At 36.0% G+C, this 24657-nt stretch overlaps 1 protein-coding gene across 1 annotated transcript in view; it reads right to left on the reverse strand.

Moving 5' to 3' along the window:
* Positions 1 to 24657, reverse strand: part of RC3H1 (ring finger and CCCH-type domains 1) — a 61031-nt gene that overhangs the window by 20406 nt on the left and 15968 nt on the right. Inside the window, exons 2-13 of the mRNA XM_081111873.1 lie at positions 23226 to 23628; positions 19764 to 19884; positions 18838 to 19077; positions 18245 to 18420; positions 16749 to 16949; positions 14117 to 14249; positions 9701 to 9819; positions 7938 to 8050; positions 4193 to 4474; positions 3690 to 3886; positions 1043 to 1410; positions 252 to 419 (exon numbers count right to left, since the gene is read on the reverse strand). Coding sequence (XP_080967999.1) covers positions 252 to 419; positions 1043 to 1410; positions 3690 to 3886; positions 4193 to 4474; positions 7938 to 8050; positions 9701 to 9819; positions 14117 to 14249; positions 16749 to 16949; positions 18245 to 18420; positions 18838 to 19077; positions 19764 to 19884; positions 23226 to 23456 — 2349 coding nt within the window. The 5' untranslated portion in view covers positions 23457 to 23628. The remainder of the gene's footprint in view (positions 1 to 251; positions 420 to 1042; positions 1411 to 3689; positions 3887 to 4192; positions 4475 to 7937; positions 8051 to 9700; positions 9820 to 14116; positions 14250 to 16748; positions 16950 to 18244; positions 18421 to 18837; positions 19078 to 19763; positions 19885 to 23225; positions 23629 to 24657) is intronic.

Raw genomic sequence — 24657 nt, forward strand, 5'->3', positions numbered from 1 at the left:
TGGTGCTGGGTCAATAAGATATCCTCTGGGGGAAAAAATGGATCTGGACTCTTAAAACACTAGGATACAAAAATCAATTCTAGACAGACTGTAGATCTAAATGGGAAATAAAAAGGTAAATCTTTTAAAAGGTAACATGGGAAAATGTTTTCATAACATTGAGAATAATAAGCAAAGACTACTTAGGCAGGACATGTCAAACGACTGATAAAGGAAAAATGGATAACCGAGACTAAAAATGATGTGCTTACTTCCTCTTGATGGAAGGTAGGTGGCAATGTTGGTGAAGGTGCAAAAGGAGGTGGAGAGATAACCTTTCTTTCCTCTAGTTGGGCCATTATTTCCTTTCGTCTTCGATGTAGCTCATCTAGACTAGGGTGGGGCTGGGGAGGAGGAGGAAGCCGGCTATAAGGAGGCTCCTGAAAATGCAAAAATTGAAAAGAACTTCAGAACACATTAACTTATTTAGCACATTATTTTAAATAAGCTTATTTAACATTTGGAAATACCAACATTTAAAACAAAGCAAAACAAATCCCCCACACCCTCCAAATTCTCAGGATTTCCCAAAGAGCTAAATTTAAGTTTCTCTTTTTGGTCAGAGGCCATAATTTCCAAATAGATCTAGAATTGCTAATAAAACCATCTAAAGTTCAGAAACTAAGAAGGGTTATTAGTGAGAATGGGGTGGGAATTTTTTCCCCTTTAATCGTTTAATTTAAAACAAAAACCTACCCAAATTATGACAAGATGAAAAAATAAGGGCATGCTTAATTTTATTTTTTAAAACAGATGTTCCACCAGCGGTTCTCAACCTGTGGGTCGCGAACAATGAAAACACATCCTGCATATTGGATATTTACATTATGATTCATAACAGTAGCAAAATTACAGTTATGAAGTAGCAATGAAAATAATTTTATGGTTGGGGGTCACTACAACATGAGGAACTGTATTAAAGGGTCGCGGCATTAGGAAGGTTGAGAACCACTTTTAAAATAAGCAAATTAAATCTATGTAATAAGAAAAAAACACAGCATACTCTGATGTACGAAGGTCTGATCTGAGTTGGATGAGGAGCCACTGGATAGTAACCCTCCACCTGTTGGTATCTTTCTCTGGATTCTGGTATATAGGATTGTACTGCTGCAGGTGGAATCTCAATGGGTATAGGACTTTCTCGGAAAATCTCCTCTCTTGGATAAGATTGAGCAGGATATACTCGACGGCCATCATAGTGTGGTGGGTACATAGGTGGGTATTGTTGTGGCTGAGTGCCATATTGAGAGTTTACAACACGATCTTGGAGGTAGGGTGGGTAATGATCCAAGTAGGGAGGACCAGGCTCAGGAGCAGATGGTGGCGGTCGGACAAAGCGGGACACACACGGTGGCGCAGTGTAGTACACACCTGTACATTACAGAAAAGCAACGAGAGCAACAATGAGCTAAGCTAATTTTCTATCTAAGTCTTTGTCCATTAAAATATTTCAACACTAAATAATTAACAACTCATTTCTTTAGCTATTTTCCCTCTGCTATGTACTCAGGTTAACTTTATGAAAAATAACATGTAAAAATTGTCCTTAAAAGTGACAATTAAATTGACCCTAAAAAAACTAATTTAGAATCTACAATAGATTGGCTCTCTTAACTGTTTGACTGTCTTTCAGATGTGCCTTAACACAATGCAAACATTGGAAAGCAAAAAATTACATTTCCCTGAAGCTCAGGCTGCACAAATCACTCATTTGCATGAGTTCTGAATGTGCCACTGTGTTACCTGGAAGGAGATCTGGTGCAAACCTAGCAGCTTCCCAATTTCCAGACTTTTGCCTCAAGTGATGTGATTCTGGAGCTAGCAGTTAAGGATATAAGTTTCCAATTTTTATTGCTTCTTCACTAAAACAGGTTCTTTCAGCAGCTAGTTCTGGGACTTATTCCTGCAGGCCTATCTTAAACCTGCTTTTCCAGAACTTTCCATTTATTTTATAAACACCTAACTTCATGCACTGAACCCCTTTCTGCTAACTATTGAACCCTAACTGGTACACTGTATTTAAGGTCACTGCAACAAAAGCAGTTGGGTTTTTCCGACAATGGATGGTCAAAAGAAAGATACAATCCAATTTTTGTCATATTTTCATATATATTAATAATGCTGTACCAATTTAAAGCTATCCTTTCAAAAGCAGAGAAGTCAATTCTGATTCACAATGGAGACAGCCTTGGGAAAAGGCAATGGAAAACACCTTTAATCTATCCCTGTTTAAAAATAACAGCACTAGCCCTGACTGGTTTGGCTCAGCGGATAGAGCGTCGGCCTGCAGACTGAAGGGTCCCGGGTTTGATTCCGGTTGGGGGCATGTGCCTTGGTTGTGAGCACATCCCCAGTGGGGGGTGTGCAGGAGGCAGCTGATTGGTGTTTCTCTCTCATTGATGTTTCTAGTTCTCTGTCCCTCTTCCTTCCTCTCTGTAAGGAATCAATAGAATATATTTTTTTTAAAAAGATTTTAAAAAAATAACAGCACTATTAAAAAATTTAAATTAAAAACACACACACACACACACAGAATAAGCTGTTAAAAAAAAATAACAGCACTATACTATTTACAAATAGGAGGTTTATGGCAACCCTGAGAGGAGCAAGTCTATCGGTGCCATTTTTCCAACAGGCCCAGATGACAGGGGCAGCATTTTGCCAATAAAGTATTTTTAAATTAAGGTATGCATACTTTTAGACATAATGCTATTGCACACATTAATAGACTATAGTATAGTGTAAATATAACTATTATATTTACTGGGAAACATAAACGTTCGTGGGATCAAGGCTGAAACCTGAAATTGAACCGATGACTTCCTGGTTCATGGGTTGTCGCTCAACCACTGGGCTACACCAGCCGGGCACAGTTTTCTATTTTTTAATTTTTTGTATTTTTACTGATTTCAGAAAGGAAGGGAGAGGGAGAGTGAGATAGAAACATCAACAAAGAGAGAGAGTCATTGATGGCTGCTTCCTGCACGCCCCCTAGCAGGGACCCAGCCCGCAACCCAGGCATGTGCCCTTGACGGGAATCGAAACTGGAACCCTTCAGTCCACAGGCCAACACTCTATCCACTGAGCCAAACCGGCTAGTGCATGTATGCTGTCTTTTTCATATACACTACAGGACCCAGAAAAATAGATAACTGAAAGGAAGAAAAATATACTGTATTTAATTTATACACACTGTAATAATAAATTCTTTTTTCATGTTTGAAGAAAATTTTGGTCAGGATAATATATACTGCCTTAGCAAATTTCCATTGTTTACTTGGGTGACTAGTTATTTCCATAAATATAGGGGTGGGCAAAAGTAGGTATACAGTTGTGAGTATATAAAACACTTTATTCTTATATTATTATTTATTAATCATTGTATTATTTATTTGTATAACAACTGTAAACCTACTTTTTCCAACCCCTGTATATGAACATATTTAACATACAACTGCTTTTAGTAGTTAAGGCAATTTTCTTTTATAGCTTTGTTACTTCACTTATTTTATACTATTTAACTGATAAAACCTGTTTTTCCCAAAGTATTAAGAAATACACTTGAGGCTACTGCAAATATAATCATTCTTACCTGGAATTGTTCCCACAAATCCTAAGAAAAGTGAGCGCAATAAAGGAAAGATCATTACCCTGCTGATAAGGTGCTGGTTCAAATGGTGGCGCGGCTCCTCGAGGATCCTGATAATACACGTCTGCCTGCTGGGCGGGATATAACTGCGAACCCCGCGGTACCATCTGCATTGGTTTAGTGACAGGCATGGGAGGCAGGTCTGATGGCCCCCTTGGAGGTACAGGATGTGGAATACTCTTGGGGACAGATTCTAGCCTATGGGAATAAAATTCTGCAAGTCAAGTTTAATGTCTCGAAATGTACATAAATTATTAAATGTAAAAAAAACTGCCACAATTTGGGAAACTATTTTCTTCTGATAGTTATACTTTCTATAAAATGTATAAAATGTGATCTTATTTCACCTATGCTTTCTTAAAAGTCAAGTAACAGAAGAAATAGAAATAAAAAAAACAACAAAATGGCCAAAAATTTAGTCTAAAAAACTGATTATTCTTCCTTTCCTCTACTTTGTATTTATAAAGAAGAAATTTTAAAATAAAAGTTAGGAAAATGACGTACAGGTCAGGAGGGGATCCAGGGGCACTGTTGCTCAGATGATCCATCTTTCCTGGTTTCAGAGTAGAATCGTAGTTGGGGTCTGTTCCTCGTGGAATCAGCTGAGTTACTGTGTTCCCTGCTGACACAATCCCATTGGGCAGAGAAGGGGGTTTTCTGCTCGGCAGATCGACCGCACCTTCGTCAGGAAGGATAGCTGCTGAAGGCAGGCCCACCTCATTAAGCTGACCCATAGAGGCACTCAGGGGTCTTCTGGGACCCAGGCGTTTGTTCATTTTACGAAATCTATGTAAAGAGCAAAGGCACACACCAAATCCAAAATTACAAAAGCAAAACCAAGAACACAAATGCATTTAAGAAACAGATACAAAAGTTAAAAGATTCCAAGCACATTGTTTTCTAGAAATTCTCTTCAAACATTGGCTTTAGCTATACATTTGAGAATGTGCTTGTGTGGCTATATCCAAGCTCATTTTATGAGGCCAATATTATCCTAATTCCAAAACCAGATAAAGACTATACAAAGAAATAAAATTATAGGCCTGTATAAAATCTCAAGCAAGACATACTGATTAAATATAAAATTCTTCATAATATTTGTAACATTACAAATCATGCTAATTAAGCCCAGCTAGTGTGAGTCAGTGGTTGAGTGTCAACCTATGAACTAGGAGGTCATGGCTTGATTCCCAGTCAGGGCACATGCCCGGGTTTCGGGCTTGATCCCCAGTAGGGGGGTGTGGAGGAAGCAGTCAATCAATGATTCTCTCTCATCATTGATGTTTCTATCTTTCTCTCCCTCTCCCTTCCTCTCTGAAATCAATAAAAATAATTTTAAGAAAATTATGCTAATTAATATTTGTATTAATATAACTATGTTATTTTCATTGAAATTTCTACTTCTAAAACTTTTAAAGGAGAGGGTAGAAAAAGCCTTAAAGGATAGTGTTCTGAAAAATTTTATCTTAGGTGCTCCTCAAATGCCTTGGGATACAGTGAACCTATATTATAAATGAAGAATAAAACAAAAGGCCAGTGTGCACTGAGAAAAATTTACTATTTATTCCATTAAAATATTTAAATAATCAAGAATTGTAATTTGTATCAGATCTGATGCTGATTATAAGTGTGCCTATGTAAAACTGAAATTATTTCAAAATGGGGTTAATGGAAATCATGTAGAATAATGCCTAAATTTAAAACAGACACTGTAGTATAAAAGGCTTGTAGATTCTAAATCTAACCACAGGATAAAAATTAAGTCATCAAACTCCAGTATCCTTGTTCATCAACAATGAAAGCAAATCTATTCACAACTATCTAGTGCATTTAAAAAAATTGCAAACACAAGCCCCCAACACAGTAATGCTATTTTTTCAAATGTTTCCCATATCTGACAAATTTCTAGGGGGAAAAAAATCTACCCATCAGGGGTAACCACTGATAACAGTTTGGTATATAATCATACAGATTTTTCCTCCATATCCTGTCTTAGTATTTGTATGTTCATAAGATTACTGTTTACAGAAATAGGGTCATATATGACTGCTTAGTAATTTTTTTCTCTACTTCACAATCCTGGCTATTCCTTTAAGTCAGTACATTTTAAGTTATTCCTAACTTTTTTTTCTGTTAAAACAATGTAGTAATGAATAATTATATACATGTATTTGCACCCTTGTGTGAATAACTGGAAGCAGACTTGCTAAGTCCCGTGTATGCACATTAGAAACTGTTTTAATGCTCCAAAACTATTATCACGTCTACTGATAATGTCTTTTTTCAGTATGTTATCAAACACTGGGTAGTATCAGTCTTTGTTAACTGAAAGTTCAAAAATTCCAAGTTTTGTTTATATTTGCATTCTTTAGCAATTAGTGAGGTTGAACAGAGTTTTACAAGTTTATTGGCAATGAGTATTCTTCCACTTTGCTCATTTATCTTCACATTCCATCTTTCCACTGGTTCTTCGTTCTTACACATTTATAGGAGCTCATTCTAGATTAGGGATTATCAGCCCGTGTATATCATTTCCCCACTAATATTTTTTCTTTCAATTGTGGTATTTAGGACATATCTTAGTTTTTAATTTTTATATAATCAAATTTATCAATCTTCTTCTTTATGGGTGCTGGGTTGTCATGTTTCAAAAATCCTTTCCTACTATAAAATTATGTAACAACAACAAAAATCTCTAAATACTCTATGGTTTCCTTCTTAAATATTTAAATCTCGGATACATTTATAATTCATTTTGCCATAAAGATAAGAACCAGCTGCAACTATTTTTCCAAATGGATAGCAGTTATTTCATCATCTTTTTTATTACTGATATAAAATGCCTCCTTTGACACGTATGCCCATGTATCTGGAACTCCTTCTAGATTTTATATTATAGTTCATTGATCTATCTATTTCTATGCTTACACCATAGCATTTATATTCATTTTAGCTCATAATACTGGCGAATAGTTGCTAGTTTAGTTCCTTTTTTCAGAATTTTCATGGCTATTTGCATATTACTGTTTAAAATACAACAAAACCTTTATAACGCCCAGTCTCACCTAAAAATATAGTATTCTTCATTTATCATTTCTTCCTTTATGTTCCTAGCTAGTCTACTAATTCAATTAATATAGATACTGAATATTTCTTATTACTTTATTACTTGGTATTTGTCTTTTTGTTGTTGTTAATGCAAAAGGAATCATTAATTTCACTTTACTGATTTATATGACAGCAAGTCATTTAAAAATTTTTCTGATTTGCCACCTTACTAAACTCATTTCTTTAGCTTCCAGTAGTTTTCTTGAATTGCTCCATGTAATCATTTTAGGCCTATTTTACTCCTACATACATTTGTTACTACTTCCAGGACATTAAATAAAAGTTTTGCTAGTAGAAAATTTTGCTTTACTCTTAATTTAAATGAGACTGCATCTAATTAGATATAATTAATTATACTAATTAAGTATGATACTATCATGCTGGCTTTTATATATGTTATTATTATATTGATAAGGAATTTTGATCTATTATGGACACTAGGTTTTATTCAAATGCCTTTTGGAATCTTTGGCTATGACCACAAGGTATTTCTTCTCTAACCTTAGTAACTAATATTGTGCTACCTTTGTCATTAGCCATGGCATCTATTTTAATGTATTATTGAATTCTAATTTTAATATTTGAAATTTAAGAAATATTAATATACAAGATAAATTTGTAGTTTAATTGTGCTGTGTTTATCAAAGTTAGTATTACTGGTTTTATAAAAGAGATTAAAAGGTTTTTCTTTCTATTATGTGCTGGAAAATTTAATATCATTGGAATTATCTGGTCCTTGAAATTTAAATTAAACCTGTGAAATTGAACCTGGAAATAAAATAACTCCTTTAATAGAGCAAAGGGCCAATTTTTCCATTGGTAATGCACTATTCAATTAGTTAAAGTCAGTTAAAACTGATGAAAATTCTCAGAACTTCCATTTTTTTTGATAGTTACAATGACTCACTTCTAGATTTGGCTAACCATAAAATAGTTTCCTATTTTTAGGCACAATATAATGAAAGCTGAAAAAACTGATTCAGTTTTCTTTTTTAAAATTCTGCATTACTTTCTAAACATTTCCTGTTCATTAAAGAGAATGCACCTACTCTCCTTGTATTTCTCAATGGCAGAAAGTTATTCTAGTTAATAATTCAACCTTATCTACTAGAAGGCTGAGTTTAATGCCTTTCTCACTTACTTTTCCAGTTCCTCCTGGGAGTGTGCAAATGTACAGCTGGCCCCACGAGGGCATCCTCCTCTCTGCTTCATATCTCGACACATGTATGTTTTATATTTGCTATGCTGTGGAGGCTAAGACCAAAATTGAAACATTAGACATTAGAAACAAATGGAAAATTTTCACTGCCATTTTAGGATCTTGGAAATTTAGATAAACAATTCAGATTGATGCACACACTTAGCTAGACTACCGAGAGCAAAAGTGCTGGGAAGTCATTCTGTCTGAAGTCTCAGCGTCCCCCCCAAAATAAATTAATTAAAAAGAATGCATCCAAATTTTCTGATATGTTCTCAAACATGCACCATCTCATAAATTCTTGATTAAGCCTCAAGGGGGCTCTATGATCTTCTTTCTAGGTTTGTAATAAAAGTCGTAAACCACTGGAGTTTAGGACTTTCAAATGTTTAAACTGTGTTCTAATATTTCTTTTGAACAATGTGTAGTATAGTATACTTAAAATTATGTTTCTTTATAACATACCACAAAATCTACAATAGGCCCTATAACTGAAAAATATTCTGTAACCAATTCTTAACATATAGACGATTCAGTGATGGCGAACCTTTAGAGCTCGGCGTGTCAGCATTTTGAAAAACCCTAACTTAACTCTGGTGCCGTGTCACATATAGAAATTTTTTGATATTTGCAACCATAGTAAAACAAAGACTTATATTTTTGATATTTATTTTATATATTTAAATGCCATTTAACAAAGAAAAATCAACCAAAAAATTGAGTTCGCTTGTCACCTCTGACATGCGTGTCATAGGTTCACCATCACTGGATTATATCAAAGAATTAACATAGCTCCAATGGTACAAAGGAAACATTATTTACAACTCAGTGATAAGGCAGGACAACAAATTTGGGAGTTAATATCAAACACATTACTAAGTAAAATGATATTTAATGTATTTTATCACCTACTGGCAGAATTTCAAGGTTATTCTTACTATTTTTGTGACATTCTTCATGTCTAATGGAATAGGGAGTTAAAATAGGTTTTAATTTCTTTTATTTCTGAGTCAAAAAAAAGTTCTGATCTGTTCTTAAACTGATTAGGATAAGTATATCCATATTATTCTACTTGGGACAGTTTTAATATTTCTTATCTCCCAAAGACGATAAGAACAGTAAATCATTATTGTTAATATTTACCTGAGCCAGATGAATTAAAAACAAAGTTTTAATTTCTCAAGTTTACTATTGAAAAATAAAAGATCTAGCGAACCTAACATAAAACTTAAGAACAAAATAAAATTTTGGGGAATAAAATGAAAAACTCTAGTCACATGATCTATTATATTTTAGTGCCATAAATTTCATTTTAAAATATTTGAGGAAAATTTGGCCCAATGGCATAACGGATATTATGAATGAAAAATGTTAAAATACTAATATAGAAAAAGCATGTACAAATGTGTGAACAGTACTGGAGAGATGTAGCATTAGCACTAAAAAGTGATACCTGTGGTCCGACGGAGATGTAATAGTAACCAAAGAGAATAATTTAATTTAAATTGAATAAATTTTAGCACAGAATCAAATGCTGCTATATCCAATGTGAACAGTGAGTCCAGTACATTATTTCATTCAATGTTGTCACATAAAATTACTAGGCTAATCCAGGAAACTGGCTGCTAACCACACTAGCTTACTGTATCGTTTCTATAGTCAGAGCTTTAAAATGCTCATGTTACCTTGCTGGCTGTGTCTCTTACCTGCTGTTGATCTGCTCCTTTCTTGCTGTGGTTCTGGATGTAATCAACCAGCCCATGTACCACTGTACGCACAGCAACCAGTCCATTTTCTAGCTGTTCCCAAGTAGGAGGAGGAGCATCTACACAACAAATAAAAATAATTTTTTTAAACAATGTTATCCCATGTTTTGCCCAGTATTAAATTAATAAAGGAGATGTGTCAGCTCTTCAGTGAAATCAACTTAAGCTTCAGGTAATAATAGCTTGTTCTCCTAAATATCATTTTAAAGAAACAGATATATCCTTCTAAATCTGGAGCTGTAAACTAAAATAGCTATAGGGACAAGGAAGGTAATATAAGGGAATTAAGTAGGCCAGACAATAAATGGCAACTGTCAATAGATGCTTAATTTTGGAAATGACAACAGATAAAGATAGGAACTGTGTTGAAATGTAGAGTATGTTTCACAACTAAGGCCATGGTTACTATTAACCTTAGCTGATGGTTGTTATGTGAAAATGCAAGGCTGGCCCTGCCAGATACACCACACAGTTTCCCAGGGAAAGGTGAAATTTGAGATTTTTAATGTAAAGTTACCCAGTTTTTATGTGTTGGTATCTAAAAAATTTACAGTATTTTCAGGCCAACACTGTGTGTACCAAACAAAGCTTAAGTGTGGATTGCTTGCAGGCAACTAATTTGTAATGACTATTTTGAAATTTTGTATAAATGAAGTATTGGTAAACAGAATATTTTTAAAGTTTCACAGAAGAGCTAATATATAAAGCAACTCTACTATACATCCTCTTCATTTAGTAAGTTATTTGTCCAGGGCCAGCATTGAGATTTTATAAAGGAAAAATTAACCACAGGGTTTAATATGAAATATTCTTTAAAAGAAACACAAAATGAGAACACAGATGCAGATATGACTTCTGTTGGGAGACATTCTGAAAGATTTAGGTGATGGCATCTAAAATAGGCTTTGAAGGAGACAGGGAATTTTAACAACAACAAAAGGATGAAGATACAGAGAAGGTAAAGAGAATAGTCACACAAAAAAGTATTTTTTTTTTTAACTTCTAATTCCCGGGAGTGTTCTCATTGCTGGGGAAGCAGTAGCAACCAAAACAAAAATCCCTGTTGTATTCAAGGAGAGGAGCCAGACAATAGATGAGATGAATAACCAAAATACAAAGTATTTTGATAATAATGAATTGAATAAGTAAAGGAGGGGAGTGAGACCGGTACAGGTATGTGTAAAGTTTCAGACAGGGTAGCCTGAGAAGGCCTCCTTGAGAAGGTTACATTTAACCAAAGACATGAAAGAAAGGTTGATATACTAGGAGAAAAATATTCTAGGGAAAGAGGCAATCCAAAGCCGCTGTGAGAGTACGCCTGGCCTGTATGTGGAGCTGAAACCAGAGAGAAATAAGTTGGATGGAAAAGAGGAGGAGAGGAAGAGAAAGGTAAAGGAAGACCAGATCTTGGGAGGCCTGGTAAGTCATGGAAAAGATTTTGGCTTTTATTGATTGACGAAGGTCCTGAAGAATTTTGAACAGAGGGGTAACAGAATCACTCTGGCGCCTATGCTCAAACCAGACAGACAATAGGAGGCTATTCTATAGTCCATGAAGAGAGATAAGGGTGGTAGAAGGGAAAGTGATAAGTAGGTAGATTCTGAATGGATTTTACAGGATATGCTGATGGAGCAGATATACCTTATGAAGGAAAGATAAGTTGAAGATGATATCACCAAGGTCTTTAGACTGAGGAAATGGAAGACCAGAATTGCTACTAACTGGAATGGGGGTGGAGTGGAGGCTTGGAACTCACTTTTCAACTGATTAAGTTCGAAATTCCTGATAGAGAGGTTGGAATGTTGAATGTTGAGCAGGCAGGTGAATATACAAAAGAATTCTGGAAGAAGGTGTGGGCTGGAGATATTATGTTTCACAGATCCTAAAATACCATCAATTATAACATACACAAACCAGTATTTTATGTGACCCCATAATTAAAAAAAGACTGCTAATTAAGTTATCACATGTCACAGCACAGCTTGTTCAAATGCATCCCAATTCGGAAATGCTAAGATCTGTAAAAAAACAACTGTAGGCTTCAGAACTGGTGAAATATAGTAAATTCATGATATATATATATATAATATTTAAAGCATGAGACTTTAAATAATATTTCAAGCACATTCTAGGGAATAGGTATAAATAAAAAACAAAAGGTAAAGGAAGACCAGATCTTGGGAGGTCTGGTAAGTCACAAAGATTAAACTCTAGAAGCACTCTAAAAATTAGAGGGGGGTGGGGGGGTGGGGGAGGGTGGTTAGAAGCTATGGAGAGGAGGAGAAACCAGCAACGGAGGCTGAGAAGGAGGATCCTATAAAGAAAGAAGGAAACTAGGAGAGTGGTGGCCTGAATTCAAGTGAAAAAAGTGTTGCAAAAAGTGAAGTAAACAACGTTAAATGCTGCTAATAGTTCAAATACAATGAGTATCAAGAGCTGATGTTTGGAGTCAGCTACGTGGAAGTCACTTGTAACCTTGACAAAAGCACACTGAATTAAGTGGTAGAGATAAATGCCTGGCTACAGTGAGCTCAAGGGAGTGCTATAAAAAGGAGAGAAATAGAGAAATAGAGTGGAAGGTGGATAGCAAATGGGCCAAAAGTGTGTTACAATGAGAGGAATAATAGTATATTTGTATGCTGATAGAAATACTCCAGGAGAGAAGAAAAACTGGTGATAAGAAACAAGTCTGTCTGGAAGGACAGCCTTGACAAGATATTAGTACAGGAGGAGAGAGGGTGGCCTTAGGTGCAAGTACAGTTTATCCACTCTCACATGAGGAGCACAGACTCTACTGGCACAGATGCAGGTAGATAGGCTGGGGTTGATGGAGTGGTGAGCTTGTGAAAGTGCTCTTTTCATTGCTCAGAATGATCAGTGTGTGTAGTGGATCTCTGTGTTCTAGGAATAGATCTGATCTGCTTTGATTAAGCAGTTTTGGTAGTAAATCTACAAAGGTAGATTGATAAAAATTAGAGAGCTCTGAATGCCACAGTCAGGATTTTGAAACCTTATTCAATAGGCTATCACTGAAAGTTTATGAACGTAGAAATGAGAGATGTGATTTATTTTGTAGTAGTAAGTGGAATGGAAGGCATTCAATCTCAGGAAAAGGACTGAGGCCTCACTAAGACATATTAACATTAATGGGCATAAGATAAAGGGATATTGTGAAAGAAGAATAGATAGATCCTCTTGTCTGGAATGGTATGTAGAGCAAGTGAAAGGAAAAGATATGAAGTAACACAAAAGACTCAAGTTTTAAGCTCACATACCTCAAGAATGAAGTCATTTACAGAGAATGGGAACACAGGAGGAAGAGTGGGTAATGAGTGAAAAAGAAATGAGGAGATAATGGTGAATCTCAGAAAATGGGTCTGGAGTAATGAAGAGAAAACAGTGATAGAGATATTTGGGAGTCTATTATCTATAAAGAGATAATACCTGATGCTGGGAATGAATGACCACCATCAACAGAGTGCAGAGAAAACAAAATTCCAAGAATACAACCAGCCAATTCCTTGATGGGCAGGAGAGGAAAGAATGGTAAAAATAAGAGAGAACTAGCATTTAGACGGGTCAGAAGAAAACCAAAAGACTACAGATATAAGCTATTATAAGAGTTTCTATATCAAGGAAGTAGTCAACATTATCAAATGCTGAAGACAAATCAAGTAATTTAAGGACTAAGAAGAAGCCTTTGGAATAAGAAACTGGGAGGTTACTAGTGAACGTTAAGAGGGTTTTATATCAGTAGTGGGAATAAACACAAGGACAACAATAGAATACAAGCTAAAATAGCTCAGATGAAGTATTAGGTGAGAAATTAGGGTGATTTTCAGGTCAAGAAAGAACAGGAAAAGGGGTGAAAATAAGAGAGATATTTGATGGAATGAGATACAGAGAAGGAAAACATAGGACCAAAAAAAACACACAACTCACATATGTAATACCCTTTGTAATACTTTAAGCAATAAATAAAAAACAAACAAACAAACAAAAAAACCCAAAAAAAACCCACAACTAATAACAAATGATTTCGAAAAAATGAGAAAACTTTAGTCAAAAAAGATGAGAATGGTAAAATACAGCACAACTTGACAATGAGAGAAAAAAGAAACAAAGGATTCCAGAGAGAACCCTTTGCTGGTGAAATGAACAGCATAGTAAAAAGTATTAAATAAAAATTAGTTGATATAACATAAAGAGACAGACAAGAATGGGAGCAGAACTTAAATACTGTAGAAAAAATCTGGAATAGCCCATTCTGGGAATGGTAACAAAAAATAATTAAAAGAACCATTGAGCAGCACTGAGGCACACATAGGACAGTCCATTAACATCCCTTGGGTTTACCTGGACTAGGGTCAATGTTTGCTAAGAGCTCCAAATGGGGTCTTAGTCGGTTCAAATTTGCTGGATCTCCAGTCCGCTGGAGAGCAATTGTTAGTTCCTGGACACTTTGTGCAAAAGAGGCTGGAGTCTGCAACTTAAAAAAAGAAAAATATTAACTCTCCAAAGGCCAGATAATCCTTTTTTTTTTGGGGGGGGGGGATTATTTACAATATCACAATCATTTTTGCAATTTATTAAATTTAATTTTATCCTTCCCCACATCCCGAGCTTTGGCCAGGTATGTATTGTGCCCTTACTTCCCTCTGCTATCACATTCCTTACATGTGAGACCTCTCTCAATTCTCAGTTTGGAAGTCCTCTTTTATGTTCTTACAGTTTGACTGGCCCTTGGGGTCCTTCCAAATAACTGAAATCTGGAAAGATAGTCTAGAAATAATGCTATACAAAGGACAGAACAATGAAACTGAACTTAATCTCAGTTTGAGTTCAAGTTTTGTTATAGACCAAAGATCATGACACAGGCTATAATCTTTACAGACTCTCTCTAAAAATCAATGGGGGAAAAATATCCTCAGGTGAGGATTAACAATAACAAAAACTATCATTACGAAAGTTTCAATATGTTATAATCAGTTAGTCGCATAATTTCAGACCTAAAAGTTGCAGGTAAAGTTTGGCTAAAGGTATCTAGGGGCCCTAGCCAGTTTGGTTCAGTGGATATAGCATTGGCCTGCGAACTGAAGATTTGCGGGTTTGATTCTGGTCAAGGGCATGTACCCTGGCTGCAGGCTTGATCCCTAGCCCTAGCCGGGGCACATGCAGGAGGCAACCAATCAATGTGTCTCTCTCACATCGAAGTTTCTCTCTTCCTCTCTCTCTCCCCCTCCTCCCTCCCTCCCACACTCTCTAAAAATCAATAGGAAAATATCCTCATGTGAGGATAAACAACAAAAAAAGGTATCTAGGGAAGACTTATAGGACAGAACAAGTAATATATATCATATTGAAAATTTTGCACCAAGTAGTTATAAAACACATTTCCCAATTCTCCTTTAACATCAATCTTCTACTCATTCAAAGAATTCTATTTTGGGGAGTAGGAGAGAGAGAGAGAAAGAGACAGAGAAAAGCAGCGTAGCCCAGAAAGAGGCTTAGTGATTAAGAACATGGATTCTAGAGTCAGAATACCCTAATTCAAATCCAGATCTGTCACTGGAGGAATGTATTTAACCTCTGTGTCTCTGTATAAAAGGGATGATAGATGGCTGTTGAGAAGACTAAATGAACTGTTTAAACCACCAGGCACATAGTAAGCTCTCAGTAAGTGTTAAATATTTGGGCAACATCTTGACCTTATTTCTCTCAGTTAATGGTTGGGTAACTCTAAGTATATCATCTCTATGGTTTTAAGTATATAAGGAAAAATAGTAAAAATTAAATTAAATACTATTATTGGCCCTAACCGGTTTGGCTCAGTGATAGAGCATCAGCCTGCGGGCTCAAGGGTCCCAGGTTCGATTCCGGTCAAGGGCATGTACCTTGGTTGCGGGCACATCCCCAGTAGGGGAGTGTGCAGGAGGCAGCTGATTGATGTTTCTCTCTCATCAATGTTTCTGATTCTCTGTCCCTCTCCCTTCCTCTCTGTAAAAAATCAATAAAATATATTTAAAAAAAAATACTATTATTGAACATAGTATATTTACAAGGTGTTTTTATAGCACTTTCATATATTTCATATTGAATTACAACACATTTATGGTCTGCTCCAGGTTGGGTTCTTTTTAGTGTGCTCCAGTTTTAAGAGAATTAAAATTAGCTCTTAGCCCTAAACGGTTTGGCTCAGTAGATAGAGCGTCCACCTGCGGACTGAAGGGTCCCAGGTTCAATTCCGGTCAAGGGCATGTACCTTGGTTGTGGGCACATCCCCAGTGGGGGGTGTGCAGGAGGCAGCTGATTGATGTTTCTCTCTCATCGATGTTTCTAACTGTCTGTCCCTCTCCCTTCCTCTCTGTAAAAAATCAATAAAATAAAATTAGCTTAGAGTCAGAAATAAATAATGAGCCCGATCTAAAATTCATGTGAACTCTAGTGATCTTTTTTTCATCATAACAAACAACATTAAGTAAAAATAAGTTTACTGAAAATTTGATCAAACTTAGAATGGTTGGTAAGTTATTATGTGAAATTTTTCTAGTGCCTATAATATGAAGCCTCAGTGTGTACATCTTCCAGACTTAAATGGCTGCTACAGGCAGACAATAAAGGCATTTAGGAAATGGGTTTAACTAACACAGTGAACAAAACTCAGAGAACAATAAAAGTTGGGAGAGAGGCAACGATATAAAAGAAATGCCAGCCTCTCAAAGAATGAGCGAACGTGGGCTGGAAAAAGCATTAAAACATTAATTAAATATTATATGAAAAATGTCAATTATACCTCAATTTTAAAAAATCTTTATATTAGCAAACTGGTATTTTGATGTGACTAGTTGCGACATGACACCGGCCTATAGAGAATATAACTTAAATGAGTGTGACGTATAGTACTCACTTTAATACACACTTGTTAAATAAATGAATCACACAAATTCCAGGATTACTGCAAGAATTCAGGAACAACAAAAGAGTCTACCTTGTCAATAATGGACTGCATATGAGATTTGTGAGACTGGTCTCCATAAAGCAAAGAGGACCACTGGTCTGGTGCGATTCGTAAGCCTGCTTCCATAGCAATCTGAACTATCTGGGAGTCATGCTCTCGCCGCAGAGCTTCATAGGTCCTGAATTCTTCTTTCAGTTGCATCAAAGAGGAATCTTCATCACGTTTGGTGACCTAACAAGACACACATAATCTCATTTTGAGTCAGGTAAGGAACAAAATGGGCTTATTCTTTGTTAGAGCATCTATGGATAACAGATAATTTTCTTAAAAAAAAAAAAAGTTTTTAATGATTTCAGAGAGAGGAAGGGAGAAGGAGAAATAGAAACATCGATGAAAGAGAAACACCAATTGGCTATCTCCTGCACACCCCCTACTGGAGATCGAGCCTGAAACCCAGGAATGTGCCCTGACTTGGAATCAACCAGGGACCTCCTGGTGAAAGGGACAACATCCAACCAACTGAGCCACACTGGCTGGTCATAACAGATAATTTTTTTTTTTTAATATTCAGAGTTGGCTCTTTGGTATGGTAGTTCGAGCCTCAGAAATCTTTTTTTTTTTTTTAAATATACTTTATTGACTTCTTACAGAGAGGAAGGAAGAGAGATAGAGAGCTAGAAACATTGATCAGCTGCCTCCTGCACACCTCCTACTGGGGATGTGCCCACAACCCAGGTACATGCCCTTGACCGGAATCGAACCCGGGACCTTTCAGTCCACAGACCGACGCTCTATCCACTGAGCCAAACCGGTTTCGGCAACAGATAATTTTTAATGTAACAAACAAATTTCTTATAGTAACAACAGCAAGGTTAAAATGGAGCACACCATTTTGCCAATAAAACATTTCCCCTTTTACAGATGTCAAAATCCCTGGAATGATATCAGAACAAAGAGCCAAATACAGTTTATTTCCTGCTTCAATGACTCTCTATCCAGACCAATTCTCCTTGTAGTCTTGGTGGAAAACTGAGCCAGCTTATTAGTCTCACCAAACAGAAAAATCTATAAGCCTTGGTTTGATCTATGTCGTTCAATATCTAATATACAAATTTAATACAAAAAGATTTAAGTTTAATAGGATGCCATCTGTATTCTTTAAAAGAAAAATTGTTGCCGAAACCGGTTTGGCTCAGTGGATAGAGCGTCGGCCTGTGGACTGAAAGGTCCTAGGTTCGATTCCGGTCAAGGGCATGTACCTGGGTTGCGGGCACATCCCCAGTGGGAGATGTGCAGGAGGCAGCTGATCGATGTTTCTCTCTCATCGATGTTTCTAGCTCTCTATCTCTCTCCCTTCCTCTCTGTAAAAAATCAATAAAATATATTTTTAAAAAATAAATAAATAAAAGAAAAATTGCTAACTTTTCTGAAAAGACTCAGGCAACTTTATTAAACTAAAAGTTTTATTAATTGTTTAGGGAATGGATAATGTTTCCTTTAAGCTGTAATGTAACAGAGGTTCATACCTTGAAGCAGGAGGCTCTATACAGGAGCTGGACAACATGCCCAATGCTAGTTTTAGAGGCTTGAGGGAACCGTGGCTCTAACCTTTGCACCACAAAGAGAACCAATACTTTTCTTGACAAAGCAGAACCATCTTCTAAAGCCAGGAGAACCAACTTAAGAGCTTCCTCCTGCATTGCTAGGAAAGTTAGGCAAAATCAAAATTTATCATGTGCAGGGATAAGATAAATTCACTTATTAAAAGGGCAATACTCAATAATTTCTGCAGGTATCACTTAAATAGGCAATGCAATGATAGATAGTTACACTTTTTAACCTTTCGGGGGCTTTTTGTATTACATTTTATTTAAGAAAAGAGATAAAAAGTCAATACGTTCAAGAAAAATGTCTATCAAAATGAATAAACTTTTGGCATTAAGGGAAAAGTTAAGTGCTCTGAAAAACTGACGTGGAATCACCCAAACCATAGTTATCAAGTAGAATATTGCTTGGTAACAACAGAATTTGCAATGAACTAGCCGTTGTGTATATTTATAGTCCCCAGACCATACTTTTAGAATTACTAGTGTAGTACATATGAAATTTAATTATATACCTGGTCCAAGGAACTGGCAGCCCCGAGCCCTGACTGCTGCCCAAAGATTAGAAGAGAGTTGCTGAGGATTCTGGTGCTGGAGAATGAGCTCTGTAACTGTTCGTTCACCTAACGATCGAGCTGCTCGCATGGCACGAATCCTGCCTTCTTCTTCCACTAATTGGCAGTGGACCAGAGTCACCAGCTTCCTCTGCATTGGGCGACTCAGAACACTCTGAGTAGTGCTATTCAGACCCACTCCTTTAAATAGAGTAAAAAATTATTTCTAGGTTTACAATGCAATTTTAGAGAGTTCAGAAAAACTTCCTTGGATGGGCTGATTGACTTATGGGTTCTACTAGAATATTTAAAATGAATAACAGAATTACACAAGTGAAGCATTTCTAAAAGTATACAAAAGCTTTTACCTCATACAAATACATTAATGACATTAAATATACCATTATTCATTTTAATTATGGAGAAGTAAAGATGAAAAGGCCAGACAATAATAATTAGTTTAAGACCCAAATCTGGAGGTCATAACAGTTCTGACATTATTTCATAGTGAAATAACAAGCTGTAATGGCAAGATAATAATGGCAACTTCCAATTTTATTACCTTCCCTATAGCACACCATATAAAACTGAATAGAAGGCAGACAATTCAGTTGCCAAATGATAGTGAGCCCTTCTGAAACCATTACTGCATTTACACTTATACTTATTTCTGTAACTCATTCAAATAATGCTTCCAACATCACATTAACTCTCAATTCACTACTTTGTTTGATATGGTTTGTAATAATATTATTTAGCACTAGTGAGTTTGATTTACACTAAATAAATTAATTTCATTAACATTCATTTACAGCCCACAATTTTTATGGTAATAAAAGTATTTTTAATAAACATTTGCTTAGCATTACTAACTGCACCAGACTTACCTCGAGCGCTGCTGAGTGGTTTCAGGTACAATGCTAATTCTTCTACACATTTCCTGGCTTCGTCATAATGCTTTGTATCTTCAACCCCACTACACAATGTAACGGGCTGCTGCTCAGGGACCTAGAGATCAAAAGAAGCGGTCTGTGTCAGTGCTTACTAATCAATTAAACAAGTGCTTTTTCGAGTATGTTTTACGCACTGCCATTTAACACCAGTAACATCAAAACTCCCATTAAATCTACTGGATTCTTAAAGAACTTCATATTCTTTTAAGTACTATTCCTCCCACATTTTTTCCACTCCTACCCCAGTCCAAAAAACTAATCTATTTCTGTCTCTACAAATTTGCCTATTTTGGACATTTCATATAAGCAGAACATAGAATGATACAATAGCTTCCAAAGTGGCTGCACCATTTTTCCATTCCCACCAGCAATAAATGAGTTTCTGTTGCTCCACATCCTCACCAGCATTGGGTGTTGTCAGTGTTTTGGATTTTAGATATTGTAATTGGTGTAGTAGTATCTCAGTGTTTTAATTTGCAATTCCAATTGTCAAATGCTGCTGAGCTCCTTTATTTGCTCATATGCTATCTGTGTATCTTTTTGGTGAGGCATCTGTTCAGAGCTTTGTCTATTTTAAAATTATGTTCTTTTTAATAAGCTGTAAGAGTTCTTTACATATTCTAGATGCAAGTTTCTTACCAGATATGAGTTACAATTATTTCTCTCATTCTGTGGGTTGTTCTTTCACTCTCTTGACAATATCCTTTGAAGCACAAAGTTTTAAATTTTGATTTAGTTCAATTTATCTTGTCTTGTGCTCCTGAGTGTCATATCTTAAAAAAACCACTGCCTACTCCAAGGTCATCGATATTATCTAGGCCTATATTTTTCTTCTAAGAGTTTTATAATTTTAGCTCCTACATTTACCCTTTGTTCCACTTTGAGTCAATTTTTGTACATGATGTGAGGTAGAGGTCCAATTCATTCTTTTACATTTGGATATCAACTTTTCCTAGAACATTTTTTTGGAAAAACTGTTCTTTTCCCATTGAATGGCCTTGGCAACCTTGTCAAAAAAATCATCTGACTGTACATTGGGTTTATTTCTGAACTCTCTATTCTATTACATTACCTAAATATGTCTTTATGCCAATACCACTCTCTCTTGATCACTTTAGCTTTGCAGTTTCAAAATCAGAAAGTGTGATTCTTTTTTGTTCTTTTTCAAGATTGTTTGGCTATTTGAGGCCCTTACGATTCCATATAAATTTTAGGGTGAATTTTTCTATCTCTGAAAAAAAGAACCACCACTGGGATTTTGATAGTGCTTACAATAAATCTGTAGGTTACTTTGGATATATTATCATCTTAATAATACAAAGTCTGCCTCTCCATGAGCATGTGATGTCTTTCCATTTGTTTATATCTTTTTAAATTTCAGCAAAGTTTTGTAGTTTTCAGAGTACAAGTCTTTCACTTCCTTTGCTAAAATTATTCTTAGGTATTTTATTCTTTTTGATGCTGACTTACATATGTGTTTTTTAAAAAAATATTTTTATTGACTTCAGAGAGGAAGGGAGATATAGAAATATCAATGATGAATCATTTATCTGCTGCCTCCTGCACACCCCCTATTGGGGATTGAGCCCGCAATCTGGGCATGAGCCCTGATCAGGAAGAGAAGACCTCCTGGTTCATGGGTCTATGTTCAATCACTGAGCCGAACCAGCCTCGGCTGGAATTGTTTAAATTTCCTTTTGGATTGTTCATTGTTAGTATAGATATACAATTAATTTTTGCATGTTGATTTTTTAACTTCAACTTTGGTTAATTAATTTATTAGCTCTAACTTTTCTTTTTTGTTGTTATTCTTCACCTGAAGGTATTTTTCCCATTGATTTTTAGAGAGACTAGAAGGAAGGAAGGAAGGAAGGAAGGAAGGAAGGAAGGAAGGAAGGAAGGAAAGAAGGAAGGAAGGAAGGGGGAGAGAGGGTGAGAAAAACACTGATGTGAGACAGACACATGGATTGGTTTCCTCCCGCACATGCCCCAACCAGAGTCAGGGATCGAACCTGCAATCAAGGTACATGCCCTGGACCAGGAATCAAACCTGCGACCTCCTGATGCCAGGGCCAACACTCTAACCACTGCGAAACACCGGCCAAGGCTCTAACAGTTTTTAAATGGAACTCTTTAGGGTTAAAATAGTAGATATTATGTGTTAAAATGCATACGATCCTACCACCAAATTTCACAAACATTAGCTGTTTCAATTAAGATATGAGAACGACTTACTCATTTTGTAGGGGGAAAATCAGTTCATCCTTAGATATCTTTACGAAAAGATATCTGCCTCCTTCATGCCCCTATTGGGGACTGAACCTGCAATCTGCGCATGTGCCCTAACCAGGAATGGAACCAGTGATCTCTCCAATGCATGGGATGACACTCAACCAACTGAGCCATGCCAGCCAGGGCCAATAAGTCTATTTTTAATATGTTTCCAAAATGTCATACTGGAATTTTCAAATTAAAAGAAAAATGATTATAAATAAAAAATTAAGTATAGGAAGAAAAGAAAAAGCTGCACTTTCCCTTTGGACAAATATTTTATAGTATTGCTGATGACATCAAAACAAGTATGTAAGTAAATTAAGTTTTCCTTTTGAATAAGAACTGCTCTCTTTACCTTCAACATACATATTAACCTTTTCTACTTTCTGCAGCCTTTAGGATATCTGAGTGGGGTCAGATCCAAAATTTCAGTATATTTATTCTGATAATGATTTACAGTAAACAGATGGTACTCTGGACACTATGCAAATTAATCTGGTGAGGGGTTATTTAAGTGAATCATAGCTGGCTTTCAAAACGCTGCCTCCCATGACTTTGTGAAGCCTTCTGAAGATACCGCTGATCTTGAATTAAAGGATACTGACATAAAACTTTCAAAGTATTACTTTCAGAATTACCACACTAAACTTTATGGTTATCTAAGGATATTTGCTCCTACCCTAGATAAATGGTTCCCAAAGGCTGTGGGCTACAGTTTCTCGTCACCTTCTTCTTCTTTCATTTTGATTAATATCTACTAAGTAAAATTGTCTGAAGCAGCTTCACTTTTCTTATTAAGTAAAATGCAATGGTTTTGTGAATAATATTTTCCTCAATATAAAAGTCCTTGTGACTTCTTAGGTTTCTCTAGTAATCAGAATTGCTAAATTTGTTGAGAAAGTCTGACACCAGATTAAAATATTGTTACTGTATTATAACTGAGAAACACTGGACTACCACTGTAAGTCTCCTAACAGAATGAAATAAAGTATTTGCACGGTACTGAACAGAATTTTATCTATTTAAATAGAGGGCAATATTATCCAGTTTTAATTCAACAAATTTGCCTCAGGAGGAAAACACACACAGAAATTAAGAAGTATAGTAGGTCACCCATCATACCTGAGCACCCACTAGCTGAAGCAACGCTGAGTTCACGGGAAGGAGCTCAATGTCAGTATTGATAGTGGTCTGGTCAAATGGGCAAGCCTTCCGGTGGAGTTTATTCAGGCACATCTTGCAGACAGTATGGCCACAACCCAAACTGATGGGCTTTCGAACTGTTTCGTCGAAAGTCTGAGTGCAAATCGGGCAGGAAAGGAAATCCGTCCACTGTGGAGCTTGTACAGGCATTGCTTCTGGAGTTACAATTCACTAATACACACACACACACACACACACACACACACACACACACACACAATATCTAAAGCAAAGATTCCACTGGAATCAAAATCTTTGAAAAAAGTTTATCTTTTTTTAATAGTTTCTGTAGATACAGTCAGCACATAGTGTGAAATATAACCTGGAAAACAAAGAAAAAGAAAAAAATCAATCTCCCTTTTTAAATTACACTGTCTTCTCAGCCTACTACCTCCAACCTTTTGTAGTGCATTTATATCACCATACCCTCTTATTGCCCTTTTACAGAATTAGAGCCATAATAAACATCCAATCTCAGCCCCTCAATTTAAAGATGAGGTACAGACCCCAGAAAGGCAGAGTAACTCGCCTAAGGCGACACACAAAGGTAGGAATAACATTAAAAGATCCCAGACCTGAGTCTCTCAAGTCTATCTAGATTTGTGATTGTTTTATATTTAAAAATTAGCCTTTTTAAGGTGGTCAATACTATTCTGTGTTTTAATCTGTACACCAGTTACATGAATCTGTTCAGCTGTGAAGTTTTATCAAGCTCTACACTTACAACATGTACATTCCTGTTGTATGTTAACCCCTCAATAAAGAGAGAATTGGCCCAAAATAAAAACTACCTTAAACTATTTTATCATCAAATTTGGTATGGGTAATGAGATAAAAAGAGATTGTACTGTCTTTTTAAGGTTTATTTTTAAGATTTATTTTTAAGGATTTTAGATATTGTTTTTTTAAAAAATGTTTTATTTTATTGACTTTTTAGAGAGAGAGGAAGGGAGAGGGAGAGATAGATAGAAACATCAATGTTGAGAGAGAAACATTGATTGGCTGCCTCTTGCACGCCTCCCACTGGGGATCCAGCCTGCAACCTGGGCATATGCCCTGACTGGGAATCGAACTGTGACCTCCTGGTTCATAGGTCTATGCTCAACCATTGAGCCATGCTGGCTGGGCAATAAACATAATTTTTAAAAAATAATGAATAAATAAATCTCTAAATATTTATATTAATAAAATGAATAATTAATATTATAATTTTTCCCAGAGCTTTTTGTTTTACAAAGAAATAAGATCTTCTAGTAAGAAGAGTATTTCAATGAACAATAAACAGTAAGACCAATGACTCATTCTACCAGCTCGGTAAGTAGTCTCCAGATATCCAACTCCAACTCTCAGC

Source organism: Myotis nattereri, assembly GCF_964212035.1.
Source record: "Myotis nattereri genome assembly, chromosome: 18".
In the NCBI taxonomy this organism is placed as follows: domain Eukaryota; kingdom Metazoa; phylum Chordata; class Mammalia; order Chiroptera; family Vespertilionidae; genus Myotis; species Myotis nattereri.